The sequence below is a fragment of the Alligator mississippiensis genome, chromosome 4 (genome assembly GCF_030867095.1).
Source record: "Alligator mississippiensis isolate rAllMis1 chromosome 4, rAllMis1, whole genome shotgun sequence".
Lineage (NCBI taxonomy): Eukaryota > Metazoa > Chordata > Crocodylia > Alligatoridae > Alligator > Alligator mississippiensis.
The window spans coordinates 29336420-29363183 of record NC_081827.1 but is presented as its reverse complement, the minus strand read 5'-3'; the positions used below and the strand labels follow the sequence as shown (position 1 = coordinate 29363183).

Below are 26764 nucleotides of genomic sequence, written 5' to 3'. Positions count from 1 at the left end.
CTACAGGGGGAAGGGACGGTTGGAAATTGGCAGACAACAATTCTGGCCGGGTCACAAGCAGGAGCTTGTCACTGTTTTTTCTGCCTCATTAACGAAACTGCAGTCTAACATCTGGGTCTCAACTATGGATGGTGTGGAAAGAACTACATTTTCTCATGACTGACTTTACATTGCCAGTAGTTAGGACATTCTTCTTTTGACATATAGTTTAGGCTAAGAAAATTTGATGTGCCAAAGACTGAAGAAGCAGGTGACTGTAAAACTAGCATTTTCTAACTAACTAAAATGAAGATCTTGTCAAGTGAGCCTGAACAACCCACAGCTAAGGAATATTAACAACAATAACAGTGTTGGTAATACACTGCATGACGTTTGAGACTCCACTGCAAGTCATTCTATGAATTCTAGTAATTAGAAAGCACTTATAAATGTACCATGGTGTAACCAGCCAAATTCATAAATCCAATACATAGATAACCCACGAAACACACTGCAAATAAAATCTAAAAATAACTGCCTACCTCCTTGCTACTTTGTGTCTGTTTTACAGAACTCAAATCCATGCTATCAAAAGGGTCAGAAGGGAGGTATTTACCAGGCCTGTGCGAAGCAGGAAGTATTTGCTCTGGATTCAGATTTGGCCAATTCAGAGGGACACTGATTCAATACAGTGATTCGAATCACTGTCCCGATTTGGATTCGGAGATTCGGCACCGATTCAGAGATTCGGCCATAAACTATACAGACAGAGCTCCATGACTCGGTCCTTGGACCAATACTCTTTAATGTCTTCATCAGTGACTTGGACGAGGAAGTGAAATGTACTCTGTCCAAGTTTGCAGATGACACAAAGCTATGGGGAGAAGTGGACACGCCAGAGGGCAGGGAACAGCTGCAGGCAAACCTGGATAGGTTGGACAAGTGGGCAGAAAACAACAGGATGCAGTTCAACAAGGAGAAATGCAAAGTGCTGCACCTAGGGAGGAAAAATGTCCAGCACACCTACAGCCTAGGGAATGACCTGCTGGGTGGCACAGAGGTGGAAAGGGATCTTGGAGTCCTAGTGGACTCCAAGAGGAACATGAGTCGGCAGTGTGACGAAGCCATCAGAAAAGCCAATGGCACTTTATCGTGCATCAGCAGATGCATGACGAATAGGTCCAAGGAGGTGATACTTCCCCTCTATAGGGCTCTGGTCAGACCGCAGTTGGAGTACTGTGTGCAATTCTGGGCGCCACACTTCAAGAAGGATGCGGATAACCTGGAGAGGGTCCAGAGAAGGGCAACTCGTATGGTCAAGGGCCTGCAGACCAAGCCCTACAAGGAGAGACTAGAGAAACTGGACCTTTTCAGCCTCCACAAGAGAAGGTTGAGAGGCGACCTTGTGGCTGCCTTTAAGTTCATCACAGGGGCACAGAAGGGAATTGGTGAGTATTTATTCACCAAGGCGCCCCCAGGGGTTACAAGAAACAATGGCCACAAGCTAGCAGAGAGCAGATTTAGATTGGACATTAGGAAGAACTTCTTCACAGTTTGAGTGGCCAAGGTCTGGAATGGGCTCCCAAGGGAGGTGGTGCTCTCCCCTACCCTGGGGGTCTTCAAGAGGAGGTTAGACGAGTATCTAGCTGGGGTCATCTAGACCCAGCACTCTTTCCTGCTTATGCAGGGGGTCAGACTCGATGATCTATTGAGGTCCCTTCCGACCCTAACATCTATGAATCTATGACACTGGACACAGCTGCCTCCAGCTGGTAAGTCTGTTGTGGTGGAGGGGGGAGAGAAGGGGCATGTGGGGGGAAGATCAATGCCCCCACAACAAAGGAGGGATTGGGGCTGGGGTTGGGGTAGGGCTGGGAATGGGACAAGCTGCCCAGCCAGGGTGGAGGGGCATGGGACTTAGGGAGGGGCTCCCACCACTGCGCACCACCGCGCACCACCAGTCCAGAAGCTGCTCTTCTGGTGGCTCCTCCGGCGGCTCTCACCACTAGTCTGGGAGGGCATGGAAGTGGCTGTGTGCCCCTGGATCTGTGAGAGGTGGGCTGGGCCAGGCTGCACTCTGGGAGGCTAGCCCCAACCACCCACCGCCAGGCTGCGTTCTGCAGGGTGGGTGGAGCCAGGGCTGCGCTCCAGACGGCAAGCCCCTGCTGCCAGGCTGCACTACGTGGGGTGGCTGGAACCAGGGCTGTGCTCCAGGCAGCTAGCCCTAGCCCCAGCCACAGCCCAAAGCGCTCACTGCAACCACATCCCTGGTTCTGCTCACCCCACAGAACACAGGCTGGCAGTGAGGGCTTGCCGCCCCATGCAGATCCGGGGGCACACGCCCACTCCCATGTCCTCCTGGACTGGTGGCCACAGCCACTGGAGGAGCTACCAGAAAAGCAGCTCCCGGACCGGCAGCATGGCAGCACATAGTGGCGGAAGCCTCCCTCCCCAAGTCCCGTGCCCCCCTGCTCTGGCTGAGGAATTTGTCCCAGCCCCAGCCCCAATCCCTCCCTCGCTGTGGGGGCATTGATCTGTCTGTCCCCAGCCCCTCCCCCGCCCCCCCCACCTTCCCTCCCCGCCACCACAACAGACTTACCAGCTGGAGGCAGCTATGTCCAGCATCATTGAGGACTGCCTGTATAGTCTATGGTTGAATCTCCAAATCAATGTGGAGGCTTCCGATTAGATTCAGACCTTTTAATGGGTCTCCCAATTCTATTTGGATTCAGAGATTCAGCCGCCAAATCGGCTACCAAAGTTTTGCACAGCCCTAGTATTCACTGCTTCAGCTACAACTCCAGCAATCTGTAGACTGAGTTTTTGCATTTTGTTTCAGTGTCTTAGAAAAGATCAGAAATCCAATTAACCAGAAACTCAGTTAAACTTCAATACCATTACAATAAGGCTTCTTAAAATCATGCAATAATACACAATACACACAAGACTTTATACTGAGTATTCTCTATTTTATATTTAATGCCCAAGAGTTTTTCTGCATGTATTTCTGAAACAATTCTTCTCTTATGTGCGCAGCTGCTGGCTTGTTCAGTGCTCTGCCAGTCTCTCTCAGCTCCAACTCACACAAAACAGCAACACCTGATCCTGGGATCATTTCTATGTGCTGAATGCTCGACTATAGCTCTTCAGGGACAGAGAGGAAAGTCTGTCCAGACAAGCTTCTTCAGGGTCAAAACCCATCTCTTTGTTCAGGCAGAATTAAATCAGCTCTTCCTGGCACATAATTGTTCCATATCGTATGCTTCCCAGCTGCTGTAAGAAATCATTAATGCAAATTACTGTGGCTTGGCTGCATAAGAGAACCCAGAGAAGCCCCATGCACTACAGGAAACACTGACACCATCAAAACACCACATAAGGTTGAACTAACACTTTTCAAAATCCACCTAACAAGAGTTAGGATCATTACTTATTCACACTGCAGCCTCCTATGTCACAGTACAAACAACTGAAAAAGAACCAGTCCATGCCTGAGAGAACTTGCCAAAGGCCTTGACCCTGCACAGTACTTAACTTTACACATATGAGGTTCTATTGTGTAAATGGAACTACTCATCAGTATGTTAAAAATAAGCATGCACTTAAGTCTGTGCAGGGTTAAGCCTAAAATGACCAGAAACAAGGGTCAGAATAGAGATGCATAACTATATAATCACAATGCAATTAATGAACAATAATGCCTGGAGCTCAGGGCCCCATCTTATTAAAAAGATATAATTTTCTAAAATGTTTAATACACATACACAGCCCCAAACAATTAGAGTTAATGTTCTTCCAGACTATTTCCTTGAAAACATTAAACAGGTAGTAAATCTTAAATTAAAGAAAGGATTTCAAACTAGCTCTCCCAATGACATAGGTGGCCCAATAAATGATACCACCAAAAATTCTTGCCTCTCGGATAAACATGCCAAGCTTAAATTAAAGGAATAGTTACATGCAAGATAACACTGATCTCCAAGGATCAAGATACAGTATTCTACCACACCAAAAACACTTGCTTAAACACACTCAATTGCAGCTCAGGAATACTTTATTTCAGCTCAATACTATGACTACTTTCATTGCACACTTTAAAAGAAGTAAAATCACACTGTCTATAGGTTTAGCTATCTTAGTCTCAGTTTCCAACATTACAGAATAAATGTTTTTCAAAGCATTTCATAGCATACTGAAATATTTTGGATTCAACAAATTAGAAAGAAAAACAAAAACTGTCATAAAATTCCTGTACAACCATTTACTTCTATTCCACACTTGTTTCAAAAAAATTAGAAAAATCTGAATTCAGAACCCCAAAATCCAGAACTGTTTAGATCCAGGGTTGCAGCTCTACATAACAGTAAAATATGAATCCTCAACTGAAATTCAAGTCCGGTCTTTTAATAAGGGGGCTTTCTTTATTTAAACCTGTGAATAGTTTCCATTCAACCAAAAGCATTTGTCCTCATAGAATTTTAGGCTGAAGACAATATTGTGAATCTTGGGCAAAATCATATTTGGTACTAAAGATAAGGATGCTTCTTTTTTCTTTTTTTTTTTTTTTTACTGTTAGTATTTTTAGTGCATTTAACCCCTTATATTCTTTCCCTTATTATCTGATTTTCCTGTGGGATTCTGTAATGAAAACAGCAGTTCAAGGATTTTTATTCGGAAAAAAAGCTTTTTTTTCCCCCCAAACAAATCAAATCTGAAAATGTGGCACTGACTTATGCGGAACATTAAGACTCTCATTTAACAACACACAGTGCTGTATGTAACACAGAGTTGGTAAGGAATATTTTTCCAACTTACATTATTTAACCTGCAGTGTCACTTTATGATTATTCCAGAAACTGTTTGCCTTCCCACTAGTTTCACCTTTGCTTGTCAATCCCATATCGCATGATTTGTTTACACAAAAATACGAAGTTCTTTCATCAGGTGCTCCTGCAATATAGTTCTTATGTAAACCGCATCACATGAGTACTTAACTAGCATCTCTAGAAAAAATAAATCACAACTAAGTCTATAAATGGTCAGACTTGAGAACAAGTCAAGAACAGTGATGGAAAGGTAGAAGATCAAGCCAGACAAATTCACAGAAGAATAACAGTGAGGGTGAGAAACATATAGAACAAATGACCCAGCTGGATTCTCCTAGAACACGTGCTTAGGTCACACATTACTGTGATAAATGGATGAAGTTCTGTGACCAGTGTTACCAAGAGATCAGACTAGATGACCCAATGCTCCCTCGGCCCAGCTTTCAAATCCAGAAATGAAAAGGTTCAGCCTATCTAGACTCCTCTAAACTACCCATCTCCTATATCCAGGTGCTACATGCAAAAAACAGTAACAGTCAAATTATTCTTTCTAAAAAGGTGGCCTAGGCTCACCATGTCAACAGTGATTTGACTTTAGTAGTGGTACTCCAATCTCTAATTTGATGGAACAATACGTAAAGAAAAGCATATTTTCAAAGTGCAGCAGAGGCACCAAAACCTAGATCTACGCAATTAGGAACTCCACCACTGACCAAAAACAAGGAAACCCAATAATTTCATAATAGGGGCTGTCAACTTCAACATTTGCAACAATGTTTGCTGGCACTCTGCATTGGAGATGGTTAATAGCAAATAAAGGGTCTAAATCAGCGTTTCTCAATTTGTGGGTTGCAAGAATATATGAAAGGGTTGTGAACAAATGGATTCTCCTTGAAAGGAGAAAAACATGGGAAATTGTGGCTTTTCCCTTGCAGGCTGGCAGAGTTCCTGTTACCTATGTGAAAAATAAAAATTGAACAACAGAGCCAAATATGCATCTTATTATACTTACAAAGCAGCCCTACATGTTTATATCAAGCAAACTTTGGATTAATTTCCAAGTAGCTCTAATTTGGAATTCTTCCCCAAAACAACTTTTTGATCCAAAATGGCAATTCATCGAGACCAGAAAGGTTTTATGGCAGGTGGCTGGGTCTAGGTATCAAAGGCAGCCTCACCATATGGCAGGGGTGGGAAAAATACAGCCCACACATCTGGCCCACCAGGCACTTTCATTGGGAAGCAGGTAGGGAAGCTGGGGGCGGAGGCGGGTCTGCAGCTGGGCTGGAGCGCACAGCATAGGGCTGGCTGCAATGCAGAGCCTGCACACAGAGGGGTAGGGGAAGTGCAGAGCTTGTGTGGTCAGGGTGTGGGTGTGAGGGGGGGAGGGGTATGGAGACCCCTCCCACATTCGCCCCATGGTGTGCAGCCTTGGTGGGTGGGAGGGGCTCTGCTTGGCACTGCTGCCTGGCTCCAGGCTCCAGACAGCGCTGTAAGGCACACAACCCCCGCCAGGCTGTTTGTTTTCCCGTCACTCCCTGCACTTGCAGGGCACAGGAGGGAAGCCCCAGACACTGGAGCAGGCTGGGGCAGCGTAAGCAGTTGGCTCCAGTGCCTGGGGCTTTGCTCCTGTGCCCCATGAGTGCATGGAGCACAAAGGAAACAAACAGTCCAGTGGGGATGCGTTCATCGCTGCAATGCGCAACTCTGGCCAGAGCCAGCCACCAGTATCCCAACCTGCTGCTGCGCCATGGGGGAGTGTGGGGGATCCCCATACCCTTCCCACCCTCCCTCACATTCCACTAACCACACACACAGACACCTTCCCCCCCTCCCCCCCCCACTGACTGCAAGAGAGGACAGTGTGTTTCAGAGCCACACAGCCACACCCCACAGAACGCCACACAACCCCCCAACACACCCTACACCTCCCACACAGCCATACCCTCAAAAACTCCCCCCACACCATACCACACACACCCCCACACCTCATCATAAACACCCCACCCCCCACCATACACACACACCCCAACACAATATAAAAGACTAAGAATTTATTTTTGAGTTATTATGCAATCACCTCTATATACAGTACACAAACATAAATAATGACAAAAATATTTTCTGTAATAAAATTAAAATGTTACAGTAGGTGTTTGACTTTTACCGTATAATTTCCTTTTTTCTGGTTCTAAGATGGCAACTCCCCCCTCCCAAAAGGAGTATTGCCAGGGGGCAAGGGAAAGGACTTCTGGTGGCAAAGGTTAGGGGTAGGACTTCCAGTCCCAAGATGGCGGCCAGGAGGTGGGACACCTGTCAAGGGGTGGGACTATCCATACAGCCCTTGACAGCCACCAAACCTCATTAAGCGGCCCTCCACATAAAATAATTGCCCACCCCTGCCATACGGCATGTCCCATGCCTGGAAATCCTATTGCTTACAAGACCTCCTGATTCTGTCACAAGGGGCCAGGAAGCCCTGAAACACTAAACCAGAGCTCTCAGGAATGCCAGACTACCTGCCTGGAGTCCAGCAGCCCTGAGGAGTCCCAGCTCCAGCAGACCTGTCAGGGTCTAAGCTCTCAATTAAAAAAACAGCTCAGAAGCCCTTAGATCCCAGCACAAGCAGGGCTTAGCTCCCTGCTCTGCAACAGGGAATCTGGAACTCCTGTGAACTCTCAGACCTTCTAGAGTACAGAGATATGGCCCAAGGGCACCTCCCAGAGATTACTGGTGTGCACACAGCACCACAGTAACACAGTTCCTCTGCTTCCAGCCTGGAAGCTACAGAATCATCTGCTTGCATCCATAGATGCTTCTCAAGCAAATCCCGGGACATCATTCCCACCTTGTACTCGGCCTTGGTGAGGCCGCAGCTGGAGTTCTGTGTCCAGTTTTGGGCCCCACAATTCAAAAAGGATGTGGAGAAGCTTGAGAGAGTCCAGCAAAGAGCCATGTGCATGATCAGAGGTCAGGAAAACAGACCTTATGATGACAGGTTGAGAGCCATGGGGCTCTTTAGCCTGGAAAAGCGCAGGCTCAGGGGTGATCTGATGGCCACCTATAAGTTTATCAGGGGTGACCACCAGTATCTGGGGGGAACGTTTGTTCACCAAAGTGCCCCAAGGGATGATGAGGTCGAACAGTTATAAACTACTGCAAGATCGTTTCAGGCTGGACATAAGGAAGAATTTCTTTACTGTCTGAGCCCCCAAGGTCTGGAATAGCCTGCCTTCGGAGGTCATTCAAGCACCTACATTGAACACCTTCAAGATAAATTTGGATGCTTATCTTGCTGGGATCCTATGACCCCAGCTGACTTACTGCCTTCGGGAGGGGGGCTGGACTCAATGATCTTCCGAGGTCCCTTCCAGCCCTAATGTCTATGAAATCTATGAAATCATCTCAATATGGTACTACCTTGCCCACATCTAGATATACCTTTAGTCTCCTGCTACGATGCTGAAAGTCCAGAGTCTGAACTCCAAGATGCTCAGGTCACCTCTGCTTCCTGAATTCCCAGTTCCCTACCTATCCTGACAAACTAAAGGACCAGAAGCCTTGGAGCCTTTACCTGGTTCTCTTGGTAAGGTAAGAACATGTCAATGCTAACATTTATAGTAAAAACATGAGTTACACACCTTCTAGGGCAGCAGTTCCCAAACTGTGGGTCATGACTCCAAATGGGGATGCAACATCAATGGATGGGTCACAATAAATAGGGATATGGGTTTTCTGTTTGCTGCAGAACAACGTGGAAAAGCTTGGATTTTCTCCTTTAACAGAAAACAGCAGAAAAATCATGGATTTTTCCGTTAAAGGAGAAAAATGCCAGAAAACGTGGGTTTTCCCTTGCAGGCTGCAAGGGACCGCTTGGGGCTCAGGGGGGTGGGGAAGGTCAATCGGAAGCAGGGGGAACCATGTGCATGGCCATGCGCACATGCGTGTGGCAGCCAAGCAGCAGAGGAGAGCAGTTCCCACCAGGTGAATCTATGGGAGCAGGGCTAAGAGGCAGCACAGGCAAGATGGCAGGAGGTGGGAGGGGGCACAGGTGATGCAGCGGAGGAGGCAATGCCTCCCGAGATTTCTGCGCCCACAGCGGGGTGCGGGGCCCCCAGGGAGACAACAGCAGGGCAGGGAACCCTGAGCCCACAGCCCACATCCTCCCCACCCCCATGGGTGGCATGGCCAAAGCAGAGCCCATGGGGGAATGGACAGTGGAAGAGGGGGGCAAGCTGGGCTCCATGCTCCACTCTGGCCACAGCAGCTGGGGCTTGGGAACTGCTGGGGGGGCAGGAGGCTGCAGGTCCTGGCCCTGGGGCACCTAGGAGGGTGAGGGGCTGCAGGTTGGGAGTGAGGGACACTGGCAGGGCCAGGGAACTGTGGGTTGGAAGAGGGGCACCTGGAGGTTGGTGTGCGGGCCGGGCGCGAACCCGGGCCCTTGGTCGCACTGCACACGGGCTGTGGCCAGCAGCCCGGGCACGCCGGGTCAGAGAGGGCGGGTGCCAAGCTAGAATTAGGCACAGACACTTAACGGTTGATTTTAAGATTGTTTACTTACACCGAGATGGTCGCGGTGCAGGCTGGAAAATTTGCTTGAGTTGCGGTTACAAACAGAAAACACGAACAATCACGTGGAGTTTGCTAGGCTCCACGCAGACAGAACTCCGGATGTCCAGGACAAGCGCGCCTCAAAATAGAAAACTCGTCGATACGTCTTATAGAAAGTTACCGCTCGAAGACGGGAAGAGGTGGGCGGTGGATCAAGCTGCCAAACTCCTCTGAATAACACACAGGGTATCTATGACTCTGCCGCGCACCCAGAGTCCCCACGAGATGGATGTGGAGTCCTCTTCGGCCTGGGCGGAAACTGCTCAAGCCTCTTATATGGCTAGCAGGCCAATCGCTAGCCACCACGTGGGAATAATTTAGCACTAGCCAATAGCGGGACACAAATTTGCATACGAAGAGCGGGAACTCTTTGCACCGTGCATTTCTGTGTTGCAAAGAAAATGCACCCTGCAAAGACAGCTGCAAAGTGGCGGGAACTCTCTCCTTTGAACGCGGGTTCTCTGTGCAGCAGAACTCCACTGCGCAATGAAGCTGTAAACCCACGGGGATAATTCTTAGTGCCGAAGCACACACAAAAAATCAGACCTTTGGGTCATGACAGTTGGGAGTATGGGGATTGAGAGCGAGGAATAATTTGGGAAGTACTGTTCAAGGGCAAAAGAAGCCACTCTTTTTGGCAGTAATGACACGATTTGGTTCCAACCCTGCCCCGGGTGCCCCTCTGATCACCTTCCCCTGCCTGATCTGCAGCTCTGTTTTCTACACCGTGACCAATGCTCCCTGTCTAATCCATTGCTCCACTTTCTGCTCCCTGACTTATTTACTACTGTGGTGCCTGTCCAGTATGTAATCTACTGCATGGCAAACAAAGGAGCAACCCACAACACTTGTGGCCCCAGCTATACACCAACAAGGAATGGTGTCCCCAATGTGCTTGGTAACTGGGCCAATGCTCAGCAAATATATCAGTAATCCCTCTTCTGACAGCAGTGCCCCATTTCTGATACTAAAATTGGCCCTCTGCCAAGCAGCAGTAGATGTCCAGGGTTTTGCAGCACAGGAAGAAACTGATTCAAAATCTGGTTTAAAATAGGTTAGACCTAGAATATGTACACACATGCAGCAATGCTAGAAATGAGCTAGTCAACATTTTTCTTTCAAGAATCTCAGCCTAATGCCTGACAGCAGAGGAACAGTCTGCCTCAAAACTAACAGTAATAAAATATCAAAGCAGAAAGCAAATTCTCTTGCTAGTCACACCTCTCTCTCTCTCTGCACAGAAAATGCATCCCAATGTCATGACCACATAGCATGTCTTCCCAAGACTAAACACTTGCTCAATACACTAAAAAAATTAAACTTGGAAGACTAGGTGCAATAGGCTAACATGATGATGCTTGTCACAATACGTAATAGGCACTAATATTAGCATACACAGCATTATCAACAACATTAAGTGGTGTAGGTAGTGTGTGTGTGTATATATATATATATATATATATATACACACACACACACACACACTAACCCCTCAAACATAAAGGCTCTCCTCTGGTCCTTTTTACAACAGATTTATTAGAAATCAGATATCCAGTTCATCTTCTAATTTACCTAGTTTCATCATACAGTGCATACACTGTAACCATCACTGAACTGTACAAACTCCTAGCCCATCCTTTAGTCAATTCATAGATGACCCCAACAGCTTTTTTCTAGATTTTGTCTAATCCGCAACAATGCATCTCAAACAGTGAGTCTTTCACCATTTTCCTGTCATAGACAAACAAGAAAAAGTTAAATCTTTGAATTCTATTCTAAACAATACAACATACCAGTTAAAGTAATTCAGAGGGACAGCATGTTAAAATGAGTTTAATGCATTAATCCCTGAAACTCTGGGTTCTAACATGACATAGATCACAGCTAAAATGATTTCTGCATTGCTAGACAATGGGCAGGGCTGTCCCTGGCGGGGGGAGGGGGTGAATCAGGGTGGCCACCCCGGGCCCTGCACTTTGGGGGGCCCCGCAGAGCTAGGCAGTGGCACAGCAACTCCACACTGCTGCTGGCTTCACGTCTGGCTGCTTGGAAGCCCCCCACCGCCAAATGCACCGCTGAATCCGGCACGTCCAGCTGCTCACTGCTCCCCACCACCACTGAATCTGCCACTGGCTTCCTTGCGTCCAGGCACGGGGCCCTGCACAGGCTGATTTGCCCTGGGCCCTGCACCCTGCTCGGGTTGTCTCTGACAGTGGGACATATGTCCTAAAGTGCCCAGTACTGTATAGCTGGGGATAGTGTTGAAATACCAAATGAATTAGGGGCCAAGTCTCTATTAATTAGCAGAGCCATATAGAAAAGCCTGAACTAACATTCTCAGGCCACATGGCAAAGAAAGAGTACCTTGCCAAATGTAAATGCAGATACAAAAAACTACTGCTTCAAATAAAATGTTAGTATCTGTGTAACGTTAAATGTAACACACTAATTTGATATGAATGCCAAATTTGGTGTATTTCAATGTATAATACTGTTAGCCCTTTTGATCAGAGCAGTGCGTTAACATTCTGGGTCTTACAAATTATTTCCATTAGGGGAATAAATTTGTGATAGATTCAGGTATTTTTGATGCAATCCTGTTTGCTTACCAATAATCTACACACAGATCTACTTCCTAGCAACCAGCAGTAATCAAACAATGAGTGTCTTGCTCAGTATTCCAAGATTTCTTTCAACCCAAGGACCCTCAACCCAAAAAACTCTCACCTTTTTCTCAGTATCATGCTCCAGTGCTTTTCTGGCTGTTTACTGCCTTCTCCGACTGTGTCTGTGGCAATTCTAATGCCTCTTGCACACATAAAGCTCCACCAGAACAAATACCCAGCCCTCTGCTTTTCAATTCAGTCCCCAGTGAAACCCCTCTGCCCAGACAGCTCATCTCACAAAAGCCCTGCCCAGTAACAAAACTATACTAAAGCCATCCAATACCAAATCTAGTTCAGTTAGAACTGACATATGTATCTCAACAACATACTACAGCATACAGAATAAACACACCCAAAAGTCATGCCATGGTACAGCAGCTTTTCCAACCACCTGACAAATTGTTCTTCAGATGCCTGAATCTGGTATTGCCATGACGGCAAACCACAAACAACCCTTCTCTAATAGAAGCAGAGCCTTAAAAATGTCTGAAGTGTCTGCAAGGACTGATTCACAGCCTCAGTTTTGGTTTGATTTTTTAACTGAAAATAGAAGTTTGGAGGTAAAGTGCTTTTGAAGCAACTTAGTTATTTGGTTTCAGTTTCAGATTTTCAGTCTTAAACCTATCATACAAAATTTAACAAATATATCAGCTCCTGTTTAAAAGTTTTAGCATGGATATCATTAGGGACCTACTGAAATCGAAGGGACTGTCCCCAATTTCACAGGCAGAACGTGGGGCTTGGCAGCCATTTTGCGAGTGGAGCACAGCCCCTCCCCCTGATGCCTCTGATTCTCTGAGGGGTCCCAGTGGCTCTGCCCCTCACCATGTCTTGCAGCCCCACCCCTTGTTACCAACTGGTGGAGGGGGTGGGACCACATGCCAGGTAGCCTGAGGAGTTAATCAACAGTGAGGGGCGTGAGGGTCAGCCATCTTGCTGGCAGCCCTCCCAGTGTACAGCCTCCTCTCCCCCTTCCCCACCTCAGCAAGCTGCTGCAGCTCCCTCTGGGGAGCAAGCATTTTACTTTGCATAAACTTTCTCCTCCCCCCCCCGCCCTACATATTTTACAGGCAATGCTGGATTTTGCAAAATCTGTGAAATCTGCAAAATGGCAATTTTAGTAGGTCCCTACATATCATCTACTAAAACAAACAGACCAAGAGAGAAATGCCACACAATACCCATTTATTACCACCTCAGACATGATAGGTACATTGCACAAACCAAAAAAACAACAGGTCTCAGTTGTCTGTGAAAGCAGTCTTTTCCTGTCTTCTGGATCCACTTCTGCAGTACTGAGGGAATCATCTGCTCATGGAAAAGGACATAATCTTTTAAAGTTATGTCACTTTGTTTTGGATAGTCCACACAGTCTGATGCTACTATCTTTTTTCTTCAGCATACCTATAGACCTAACTCCTGATTTCTTGGTAGGACCTGGACAGTTTATTATGCATCTTTAAAGGTCAAGGCTTAAAAATTATGCAGGACAACACCAGTTTGGATCCCCCATTAAGAGCACAGTTGGAGATGCCATACAGGGACCGGATATGACATGCCAATTCATGCTACTTCAGAGCAAAGCTGAGGGCCCCCCACAGAACAGGCATTAGTAGAAAGCTCTCTCTTTGTTTCATACTGAGGTGTTGGCAACTCTAGTGCAGACACAAGGTACAGCAACGTACGACAACAGCAGATTTCTTAATTCTGCACCAAATGCAATTTTTAATCAGATACATGCTACAACCTAATCCAAAAACACCACAGAAATCCAACCTTGAGATAAGAGGTGGCAGCAACAGTGGCTGTATGAGAAACAATTACTTTCTCTTTACCCAACAAAATCTAGAAAATTTTTCTCAAAACATGTGCTATCGCAGCTGACAAGCTCTGGGGATTCACCAATATCTCCAAATTGCCAAGTAAGTTTGCCCGTCCTCAGGTAAATAAGATGCAGCCATCACCAGATTCCAAATGCTTTCCCCAATCTACCAATAACCCTTCTGTTTTATTTGGATTAGTATGCGCCAGAGAAGACTCGATTAAATGAGTCTTAGCACACCCCAGCAGCCTTGGCATCAAGTGTATTCAGTGTCCCCATGCTTCAAAATGGTGATGGGGGCACTTCAACTAAAGTATGAACAAGCTTAATTATAGTGCCCCCGCCATTGTTTTGAAGCACGGGATGCTGAATACACAAGACACTGTGGGTGCTTTAATTAGAGCGGCTCCCAAGAGCCACTGTAATTAAAGCACTCCCTACCCCACCCTGGAGCATGTGTTAGGAGCTAAAGACACCCCTAGATTTGAACATTATGACAAAGATAAACCCTTCTATCTGAACTCCTCAAAACTAAAATATTTCTTTTCTTGTTGATCCAACTGAGGCTTTAGTTGCTGACTTTTAAAGAACAATCAAAAGCCCTATACCCTTTGCTGAGAGAATGTCGATAAACGATATTTTATGGGTACAAACAAAAAATTGAGAGTTGATAGAAGGGATTGAGAAGATGGCTAATGTAGGTCACTTCTAAACAGGACTCAAACTTTTTTGATTAATAAAAGGCATAATTATACCCCACATAGTTAAGTGCTAACGAGCCATTTACCTGTCAATATTAGTTTATTTCTAACTTTACTATAATTCCTGAAGCTCACCCATACCAATCCATTTTTGCTGAAGTCACAATTGAACTAATGAAGATCAAAATGGTAATTTAGTGGTTCATGAGTGACAGTGCTCACTGATTAAATCAGGCATAAGAATAAGCTGTTCCCCATGAAGCATGGATTAGCCAGGTGGCCTATACTCTGACCCAACACATCTCCAGACTGTTTAAAGTGGAAGCCTTTTCCCTTTTCTCCATCTCTAAAATATAATCATTAGCAGATACTTTCTCTTCTAACACCCATGGTAGAAACATTTCATCTTCTTAAAGTTTTTCTAACTTTTCAAATGCTTCAAGTATGTGGTTCATTAAGAAGCTTTCCAGAAAAGTATATAAATTCTTGAAATGTTGTTTCATTATTCCTTGTTATGGTAGATAAAAATGACTAGAAAAAGAATGTTTGTATAATATTTATATCATGTTAATGAAGTGCTTAATCCTGTAAAGTAATGTAAATGTTCGAAGCATCTCTGGACCCAGCTGACACAGAAACCTATTAACATGCATTACATTACAAAGTGAAGGCCTAGAACTACTGCTTTCAAATACAGTAGCAGTGTCATGGGGGCAATCAGGTGAAAGAGCCCCAAACTGCACCCTGAGGGCTCCTAGGGCAGGGACCATGCATGAAAGAAAAAAAAATAATACAAGAAGAACACTTAACTGCAGCAGGGTGAGGGAGGAAACCCGCGTGAGTTGTAAGCCGCACCTTTATACAGCTGAGGCCGGCCAGTGACGTCATCGGCAATCACTGGCCGGCGAGAACAAAAAGGACCACCTGCGGAGGTGGAGGAGAGCAGGAGGAGAGAGTCAGTGGAGGTTCTCTGCGCTGACGACGGCAGACATATTCATAAGGAGAGAGAGCCAGCAGGGGCTCTCTACACCAGCGACGACCGACCGGCATGCCTGGGAGGAGGAAGAGCCGGAGGAGGCTCTCTGTACCAGTGGAGGCTGGTGTGCCCAGGAGGCAAGAGAGCCAGAGGAGGCTCTTTACACCGGCAGAGACTGGTATGAGCAGTAAAAGAGGAAGCCCAGCAGGGCAGTAGCAGAAGCTGGCTTGGCAGAAACCCACAGCGCAAGCAGTCGCTGACCAGACCAGAAAGGACTGCGGGGTGCTAGAAACGGAACGCCTCAGGCGACGTCAGGGGAGAGCGATTCCACAAGCCACATTCGGCAGCGTGAGAGGAATAACAGCCCAGGAAGAGGAGCCTTAGCCACCCTGGCCAGACGACGGGTCATCTCCCAGAGAGTTCCCAGGTACCGGGTGTGGGATACTGACTGGCGGGGATGAGTACAAAGAGATCTTAGAGAGTGCTGAGGAGGCACCTCCTTTATCCTAACGGTAGGGCCAGGGAGGACACCGAGCAGACCCTCCCCAATTCATAATTTTATTTCGTTCTTCTTTTTTTTCCCCCCATTTGGAGGAGTTGTACGGCGGGATAGACGACGCCAGGGAACTAAGTCCCCTAGCGAGGAGGAAGTTCCGGTTAAGGGGAATAGAACGCAGCATAGAGGCGCCGGCAGGACGGCTCCTTTCCGTCCTCTTTTTTTTTTTTCTTCCTTTTTTGGTTTGCTGTTTTGGTCTTTCAGCTTCCAGTTTGAGGCAGCTTAGGGCAGGAGCAGGCCCAGCGTAGGCTAGATAGTGGATCAGTTGAGGCACCATAGAAGAAAGTGCTTGGGACATAAGATTCAAGAGAACGTTAGAGTCAAGAATACAGCTACATTGTAGGAACGGCCGACACAAGATCCAGTGACCTGCCAAAGGTTGGCATGAGGCTGGGGTGTAGGGGAGGTGGAGCCACTCGGACGGCTGTCTAGCGGACTACCCATCACTGAGGAGCCCCTGGCGGTTTGCCCTCCCACTGAAATTACATTGAAAGTCGTGGCAAATGAGTCTGGGGGTGGCCACCTAGGTGACAAGCATCTACCTCAGGATTTACAAGAAACCTCGGGACATCCATTACTGACCGTCCGGGCCAAGGAAGCATGGGAACGGCTGTTTGAGGCCAGGCAGTCACAAACATGAAAAAGGAATCTAGATCCACTAAATAATTTTGCTGAAGGAGTCAAAATTAACACAAGGAACATGTTGTTTGTCAGGCAACCTCCCCCACAAAAAAAATAAATACAACACAAAAAAACCCTAGTCTGATTTTTCCTATGCACCAAAGAGGTGCTGGATTTGGCATGCAGCATGTTGGTTACTATTTAAACATCCACACAAACCAGAAAGCCTTATTTATGTGCAGTACTGCAGCAGAAAGTTTTAATGGATAAGAATTACTGCAGGGCTCAATTTCCATGGAAGCTACCGACTAATTATCAGAGGTTTTAGTCGTAATTGTTATTTCTTTGGATAGCATATCATGTATTATTTATACAATGCTACAGGCATCTATCGTTCTGTGAAACCACAATCTTAGCCACAGAAGTTTACGATATAATTCAGGGATGACAATGACAATGGGTATGTGGCAAAGGGTGTGACAGAAGTAGACTATGAAGAAGATAAAGTTATAATAGGGACATACAGGTTGTGATAATCCTTCCTGTTGAAGGGAAAAGGGCCAGCTGAGTTTAACATATTTGCACTAAAGCATTGGGCTAAACCAAATGATGATTCTGGAGTCGCACAGAATATTTCCCTAAAACACTTTATACAATGGCAGTTGAACACTTTCAATTTAATTTAAATATTCTTTGGAACAAAATTACCACTGTCAGAATGAAAGAACCATTGCGTTAAACAGTGAGAAAACAAATATTCTCCAAAAATCAAATTTCCGAAGGTATATGAAGGGGAAAGTTCCAATCTGCCTTCTGCACATTTCATTTGATATTCAAGAACTACAAAGGACAGCAAGATTAGATAAAATCTGAAACTTCTTGCAAAAAGAGCCAGATAAGATACTTAGTTCATAAAGTAGGCTACTGCATTTCTTATAGTAGCACAGAAGCTAAAATCACATTGAAGATTTGAATTATTTTCTTTCCATCTCTTTTTAAGAATAATAAGGGAAATACATCATTCATGACATATTTATTTGGAAAAATATCTAGCTAGCACCACACTGAGAGGCTGTGTGCGCTGACTATACAACGTATTAGACTCTTAACATTTTACTGAGAGTTTAGTGCCACCAACCTTTTCTCTGGCATCACCCAAGTCTACAGAATGAAAACGTCCAAAGCCATTTTTTGTTCAACAGGTTTGGAAAACAAACAATATTTAATTGGAACACATTCAAACATATCAGGTCCAGCCTTTTTAACACAGTTTAATTTTCTATTTGAAATGAATGCCATTCATTAAAAAAAATGAAAAATAATGCATCAATCCTCTGATTTCTCAAGAAAAAAAATAATTATAATAATTTCAAGACCCCAGAACTTCAACAAATGGTTGTGTTTATAATAGTAAAAATAGTAATTTGGAGCAATATGCATTTCCTCTTCTCTCTTCCTGTCCATCCACAGACTAAGAAGCATTTGAAGGGAAAGAAAAGAAGAAATGTTTTACCACAATGTATCTGCTAGGGATTTGAAAGGTTAAACTGATAATCCCAGTGATAACTGATTAGAGAAATGGGGGAAGGGTAGCTATGAGGTGCCCCAGCAGGAACCAGAAGGCAGCAGGGCAGGCAAGAGGGAGGGGGACGGATGAAGGGGACTAGTACCCATAGCCTATGAGGTTAAAGAGGTAAACAGCAGGTGGCCTAATTAGTTGTCAATTAAGAAGTTAGCTGCTGGCTCACAGGTACTCTCTTCTTCCCAGTGCAGGGCTTCACGTGAACAGTGTTGTCTGGTAGGACTTGTCACCGCCGCCTCCTCCTCCCCCCTCAAAGGGCCTGGCGTGTAGCTCCCATCAGCAGCAGCAACAGCAGCCGCCACCATGTTTGAGCTGGCGTGTTATTGGTTAACCGTTTAACCAATATAATTAGAGGAGGTTAAACAGATAATTTTTAAATAATATATACATCCCTAGTACCTGCATGATTGTCACTCCATGATTTTCAGTCCCATCAACACTCCATGAAAATTTCTTTTTCCAATCATATTAAGTTGCTGCAGTCAATTGTAGAGGGGAAAAGGACCTACAATTCCTACATTAAACATAGTAGTAGAGAATGGTATTTAGATCCAAATGCAGAATCTCCGCCCAGCAAAACCTTTATCACCAGCCCCAGCCAGGCCACTAAAGCAAGATTCACCACACAGCAAGAGACCAAATCCTCCTGTTAACCACACTGCTCCTGTCACCCCACAGAGGAACTGTAGCAGTCTGGCTATATTTACAGCCTTATGGACCCACATGCATGGGCAGCCTTCATCAAGAAACACTGCAGATGCAAACTTAAATAATATTTAAAAGATGAAGACATTTTAAAAAAGCAACTTGTGAATACACACTGTAAGATTCCCAGGTTAACACAGATGCCTTGCACAGATAACAGGGTTTGGAGGTTTTCTTTACACATCACCAAACACTTTCTGCAGGCAAATAAAAACACCTTGCTTCCCTTCATTTATGCAGTGTTCTCTTGTTTAAGGCTATCACCATAGTGATATGCCTGAAAATCAAGGCCCCCAGTTCTGCCTTCAGTCATGCTGGAACAACCAAAAGGTTCCAGTGAGATTTCACCAGTGTGGCTGGATACGGAGTTGCCCTAAGAAATCCTGACACAGTTTAAAAAAGAACCAACCAACCAACCCATACCATGAAGCATGGTTTTAAATTGGGGTGGAGGGAAGGTAGCCTAAGAGGGACAAAAGGTAGAAGCAGATTTCAGGTTGTTATTGCTGCGGTAGATTTGTTGCTTCTACTATTAAGATTTAAATTTTAGCTAAACTGGCTAATTTTCCCTTCCAGAAAATGCATCTCATTTTGCTTAGGCTTTAAATATCAGTTTTTCCCAACCTCCATCAATGCATAAAGATGAAACCACTTCAGCAGCTTGTGAGCGCATTTGCAGCAGCTCAGCTTTCCCATATCCATTTACTATGGCGGCAGTCAGACACAAAAAATTAAATTCCAGTGGATGTCTTCTAAATTCCTATACATAAAATATAAAACCAAAGTAGTCATGGGGAGAAAAGTGATACACTTCTCTCCATAATTTTTTTAAAATTGGAAGACTGTTTAGAGATTTTTTTTTTTTTTTGCTCACCACTTGTAAGTTTCCCTTTAAGAGGTAAAGTGGAAACAAAAGTAGAGCAGTGTTTGGAATAATCCATAGAAACAATAACTCTCCACAGAAACAAAGTACAGAAAACAGTACTAATGATGAGCGGGCACCCAAGACCCACTGATTTCAAAGGGAGGTATATAACCAACTGTTCTAGGATTTTCAAAAATCCTACCCAAGTTACAGTTGCACATTGATGATAATTAGCTAAAAAGACTACTGTGAGATAAGGGGGAAGGGAGGGTCCCACTAACAGAAAACTGTCATGTTCTGAACATTTCTGTTGTCTGCTTAAACGACTACTTATATAGAACCAGTGTTTTGCACCATATATAAAAGGTATCAAGTGAGGATCTTAGCTCCGTATTCATCTGAAAAGGTCATCCTCCTCCTGCAAACTGCTATGCACAGGCTTAATTTTTGTACCAGAGAAAAGCTATTAATTGGCCTAGTCAAAGCTAAATATGTGCAAGTGTTTACTGGAAGGTGTCCTAAGATAGAAGGACAACAGCAGCAATAAGAATCACTTCAAATACATCTCGCCACAGATGTAATTGATAATTTCTTCCACTATGCTGTTTCACACCTGCCAATGTATCAAACTTTGACTTGAGGCTTCTGAAAGAAATTTGTTTTAAAGAGGGACTTGGGGGAAATGGTAGTGGCATGGGTGTGCTAAGCAAAGGATTCTGTATGGAAAAAAGCTCAGAAGTTAATGTTTTGGGAAAAAAAGATGTGACAAGGTCACTTGGTCGTGCAGCCTGAGCAAGTGGGTCTTCAAGAATAGTAGCTGCAATACCAGGTTTCTAATGTTAACCAGTGCCATTGTTTAAATAATAAACACATCCAGATTAACTCCTCAAAAAATAATAATGTATTATGAATCTGTGCTATATCTTACTGAAACATACATATGTGCCAATATTTTTTTTCTAAACCTCTATTTCTCCTTTGGTATATAAAAACTAGCAGTCTTTTGTTATTACAACAAAGTTACCCTTACATTATTGCCACCTCCATTGTGAAGAAAAGTATCCAGCTAGACTAGCACATTTGAAATTTGTTCTGTTTCAGTGAACACCTGAGAGACTACCAGCATTACAGGACAGTCAACTTTTGAACTGACTGATGAGAACAACAGTGTAATATCACGCTGGGTCTCTGGATGAATGAATAGGCAGGCTGCAGTACTGTCACATGCTGGAGTCTGGACACTTGGAACAAAACGGGGCAATAATTAAATAAAAGCAGAGAAGGCATAAATGAAAAAAATCACAGCAGCAGAGGCAGAAGCATACACTCTGTTTGCAGAAGGGAACAGTGAGTAGAAGGACTGCCTACACAAAAAATGGAAAGTACAAAACAAACACAAGGTCAAAGATATCCATTCTCCTTCTCCAATTTCTCATAGCTGTAATTTAATAGCCCCCATCTTCTTTGTCCTTGAGCTTCAAACTCAGGCTGTTATATTCCCGCCATCACTAGTCAAAACTGTCATTTTCACACTGGAGGATGTCAATGTTTATAGGGACAGTGCATCTGACTCAAGTACTTCATTTATTTCTTCCAACCTTTCATGTTTGACTGTAAGCTCAAGTCCAGTTTTTTCATTTGTTTCCTTGGTCTTCAAACAAACAATACGTTCTAACCAATCACCTTATTTTTCTTTAATGTTCACTTTTCATGCAGTACTTATCCTGTCTCTCAGTTCTCCCTTTTACTCCCTCTTCTTCATCTTCTGTATGGCAGCTTCAAAACAACATTATAGGTTCACACCCAAATTTATCATCCATTGTGTGTCACTTGTTATCAAGAATGTATTGAGCCCATTCCTCCAAAGGATTTTAGAGGGTGGCAGCTTGCTAGATGTCCCACAGTTTGGGTGTCTTCCCGTTAAATGCATAAGACTTTCTTTCATCTTCTATTTCTGTAGTAAGTAATGTCCAAGTAAGCTTTTGATGCAGCCACTGTGGCCCATAGCCTACTTGGCATGGTGAAGCCACATAGTTCTGTGCACAGTCTGTGATCAGGCATTTAACTCCAACTTTACTGTTTTTCTGTCCCCACCATTTCTCATCCCAATTAGGACACTCTCCTCCATGGATTTCTTCTTGTGTCCCATGAACTGGAGGTAGAATATGTGCTCTCACTACTCTTCTGTGGAAGTGACCTTTTTCCCTTGCTTATAGTGATGGATATATGCTCTACAATCTTGCAGGGACCAGGACCTGTTAAAAAGTGGGGAAAAGGCTACTTTCCCAAACACTTCCCTGGAGATTGAAGGTTGATAATCTGGTAGTTTTAAAAATAGTATCATATCAGGATTGTTCAGAATATTAGTCAAGACCTAAAATAAGTAACAAAGTTAATTTACCACACACCTATTAAGCAGTTTAATATACAAAGTAATATATAATTATATTAATAATTTATTTGCTCACTGTTTGCCTAGTAGGCTTGAAAAACATACGTGAAACCAAACGAAATGAGGAACTGATCCACAAAAGAATTTCAGTCCTACCTAACTGCTATTTGAAGTACTAAAGTACAAAACTGCAATCTTTACAATTTGCACTGGGTTGCTGCCTAACCCTGCAAACATCCAAAATTCCTAGGAAGCTTTATTGAGGTGCCTAGGCACCCGAAGGTCTGGTCTGGGTATGTCTAGAGGCATAGTCTTGACAGTGCTGAGCAGTTCGGAACCTACCTGAAACCTACAACCTGTCCGGATTTGCAAACTAGCTATTCCTCTTCCTCTCTCACCTGCTGGCCCAGTACATCTCAGAACACACCTTTCACAAATGTCACTCCTGCTGTAGCAGGACACCTCCTTTTATCCAACATTAGCAGTTAGACTAGGTACCCAAGGTCCCACCTTGAGGGGATTCAGACCCATGTCTCCCTCCTGAAAGAATGTTCTACTCACCAGGCTATTGGCTATTCTGGAATGGAGAGGAGAAGGATCTGAGTCTCACCTGCTGAACCTGTTTTAATTTGTATGGAATAGTTAAATATTAACTAAGCCAGAAAGTGAAAGTGTAATCTAGGTCTCTAGGTAAGGGACTAGGTTAGGTCCCAAGCAGGAAGAGGAGAGTGGGTTCTAGTTCATACATAGTTTATCCCGTGTTTAAAAAAAAAAGTAAAAATTCATGAGGACAAGGTATTAGCCCTTGAGCCCCACATTTTTAGCCACTTAATTCTTCCCAAACGTTGCATATGGTACAAAAGCATCCAAATAAAGACTGTGAATGTGATTCTATGGTCAAGGAGCCTTAGGCTGCATTGTCTGATTTTAAGCTCTTTTGTGGGCTTAGTGCTAGTAATAACCTTTGTACAACACAGACATATCAGTTTGGTTGACTGTTTTGTTTCACAACCTATTTAGCATGGCAGGCATCACAAGTTAATTTTCCCATACTGGAAAGGCACAAGTGCACTGCAGTCATTCCATGGTCACAAAAAGGTAGCTTGTACAATAAAAGCAAAATAAAGTCATATGATTAGATAAGTATAATGGGGCCTTTCTGATTTAACTGAAAACAAACATGCCTGACACAGAAGAATAGCAAAGCTCTTTGTGAAAGTTGCACATAATCATCAAAATTGTAAGTTAACCTCTTTCAGTGGAGGCTGACAATAGTGAAAGAATTTGCTTTTCCCTTGATTGGAAAGTTTACTGGATTATAAGCCAACATATTTTCTGCTTTCATGCTTCATTAAGCTAGAAGATTTGATCCATCATTCACTAAACCCATAACCATGCAAAAATATATCAGAAACAATTAGTATAAAAGATAGTAGCTTAAGGGGGGTGATAACTGAAAAGAATGGAATATTTTTCATCATGCTATATCATGTTATATCCCTCACTTTACTGCATGTAGTGTTCTGCAGTTTACTAAACATCTCAAATTAAATTATATCTATAGAGTATAGAATACATATAGGTTTATTCTTCTTGAACCAAGCTGGAGTGCAATGTGTCCTTGACAGACTTTACTTTTCCTGTCCCATGAAGGTTACACATTATAAACGTGGGTGCCTCGGTCTAGTTCCAGTCTAGGAAATCATCATCAAAACAAATTAAGTTCCCAATTCTGCAACTCAATGTACCTACAGAGAACTTCATTACACTTAACTGAAGGCAAGGTGAAACATCTGCTATCAGCTAAGTACTCTGCTGTTAGTTAAAATGTTTTTCTTGAGACGCGCAGAAAAGAAAGCTCAAAAGGGATCTAGGAAGGACCAGTGATGCACCTGCACACAATGACTTGCACAATCCCACTTACACAGTGAAAAAGTCAAGTTCTTTACTGGTTATAAGTCCTTTATTAGTTACTGGGGTGTACTTGGTAGCTGTCTTGGTCTGAGACAAAAAGACATACAAAAAACTGTAACGTTTAGTCCCAAAGTTATACCTTTTATTAGACCAACTGGAAAATGGCAAAAAAATTGTCCTTTTCTGCAAGCTTTCGGGATCAAAGTCCCATTTGTCAGGCTCTGGGAAAAATGACGTTTATTTCCTACCTATGAGGACTTTTTACCATCTTGTACCGTCTACACTTTTCCCAGAGCCTGACGAAAAGACTTTGATCCCGAAAGCTTGCAGAAAAGGACAATTTTTTTGCCATTTTCCAGTTGGTCTAATAAAAGGTATCATTTTGGGACCAAGAGTTCTAGTTTTTTGTATGTTACTAGTTACTGGTAATTCTGACCCATTTTTAAGAAGTACCAGGGTCATCTTAGCAATTTCCCAGTACAAAGAGGGAAATGTGGTGCATAAATTTAACACTTGAAGGGGAAGAAAGCAGAAAGAACAAAACAATTTAATCCCTCATTAATTATTAAGCCACACTGATATTTGAGGGTTTAAAAATATTAGTTGACTACCCTATGAAAATATACTTTGTAACATTTGGCACACGATTCCAGTAGCCATTGAAGTCACCTGTTTTTAATTTATTTTTACTGGGCTGTTTGCTATAGAGTCTTACCTATTTCTCAAAACATTTGCAAATACAAAGCCTTTGGTCCCAGGTGACTTTATTTAGCTCTTAGCTTCAATAAATCTACGTAAAAACGTGTTTTTCTACTTCACAAAAACATTTGGCTTCAAAATATAACGCATGCAGTATTTTCTTTACAGGGTGGTACAGTTGGCTACACTGTAACACACCCTATTTTTTTTAAATGACTCAGATTGGTTACCAACAGTCGTACTACCAATGTGGAAGAACACTCGTTTCTTGCTTTGCTCAAAAATATGCAAACTTGCTTAAGATAAAGAAGAGTTAGTTGCTTTTTACGAGACTATTGTAAGCAAGATGCCAATTTTTTTTTTTTAAAGCGACTGCCGTATTCATCACACGTCATTGCTCCTGGATGTTACCTCCGCATTTCATGCCAGTGCTCCCACACCCTCCCACGCCCGCGCGGTGCCCATCCTCTATAAAAAAGCAGAGGGTGGATCTTGAGTCCTCACGGACCTTGAACAATGTCACCCACATTACGCACGAGTGCTGGCGGAAAAGGACCTCGCCTTTCAGTCTTCGGCACGAGCTGAACTAACCGGCTGCATCGTGACAGGAATGAACTGAGTGACTAGCTGCCTCGCGACACCTCAGGAGGAATTCACTGAATGAATCATTCAGCTTGTCAGGGAGCGGAAATCCAAAGATTGACACCTGATTTCCAAAGCAAGGCAGGGACACATACGGGTACGACTTGTGGGGGGCTCTGGAGGCTGTTGAATGGCGCCTCCCCCCAATAAATAAATAAATAAATCCGCCCAAGACCCCGTTTCACTAAGCGACAGATTTTCACCGGCGATGGACGGGCTGAGCCATCCCCATCCCCATCCCCATCCCCACAGAGACGTCTGCAGCGCGGGGACGGGCCGGGCCGGGCCGGGCGCCGCCAGGGCCCGCGGCGGCAGGTGCCCCCGGCCGGGGGGAAGGGGAGCAGCCCGCCCGCCCGGCGCTGCCTCACCTCACAGCCACCCGCACCGAGCTGTCGTCCGCGCCCGCCGACATGGTGCGGGCCGGCGGCTGCTCCGCTCCCCTCCGCGCTGCTGCTCCCCTCAGCCCCGGCCGCGCCGCGCTCCAGCCATCTTAGCGACTGAATGAGGAGGTGGGAGCCGCGCCTCCCCCGGCCCCCGCCGCCGCTGGGCGGGGAAGCGGCCGCCCCGCCTCGGCTGGCAGCTCCCGGCGCTGCCAGGCCCGGCCCCCGCGCCCGCAATGCGCACCCGGCAGCGCCCGGGCGCCCGCCTGCTCCTCCCTCCCTCCCTCCCTCAGCAGCGCAGGGGGCCGCCCCTCCGCAGGCCACGTCCCGGGGCGCCGGGCAGCGCACCTGGCGCCTCGAGGGGCCCGGCTCGTCCTCGCGCGCGGGGGCCGAGGGCGCATACGGTGCCACAGCGGGGCAGGGCTGCACCCCCTCCGCCCTCTTTGCATGAGCAGGGCAGTTAGGGAGCCCGAATCTGAAGCAGACCTGAAATGCTGGAGACCCAGCGGGTGCTTTCAAGCACTCCTAGGCTGCTGCCCACGCAGAAAGGGAGGCCGCTAAAGAAGACGCACCTAGTTCTGTGGGGGGAGAGAAAGGCAAAAGAGAGAGATGGGCAACGGTTCAGACCGAGAGCAGCGATGAGGGACACCCAGTGGAGCCCAGCGATCGGTGCCAGCTGGCCCTTGAATGAGCCCGAGGAGCAGTCAGCACCGCTCCGCATGGCACAGGCCTGGGCCCACGAACACCGTGTGCCTCCGCGGGCTGGGGGCGCACAGCGAGCTCCCGCAGGCGGCGGCGAGCAGTGTTGGCAGCGGAGGGGGGCGGCG

The 26764-nt window shown here is 45.2% G+C and overlaps 1 protein-coding gene across 5 annotated transcripts in view; it reads right to left on the bottom strand.

Moving 5' to 3' along the window:
• The window catches only part of KIF21A (kinesin family member 21A), a 145720-nt gene extending 119661 nt beyond the window's left edge, over positions 1 to 26059 (bottom strand). For 3 of the 5 annotated variants that reach the window (XM_019487432.2, XM_019487434.2, XM_059725885.1), the window contains exon 1: positions 25926 to 26058. In XM_019487432.2, coding sequence (XP_019342977.1) covers positions 25926 to 25969 — 44 coding nt within the window. In that variant the 5' untranslated portion in view covers positions 25970 to 26058. Of the gene's footprint in view, positions 1 to 25925 lie in introns of all 5 variants that reach the window. The other 2 variants (XM_019487435.2, XM_059725884.1) reach the window with 1 other exon arrangement.
• Between the last annotated feature and the right edge of the window lie 705 nt (positions 26060 to 26764).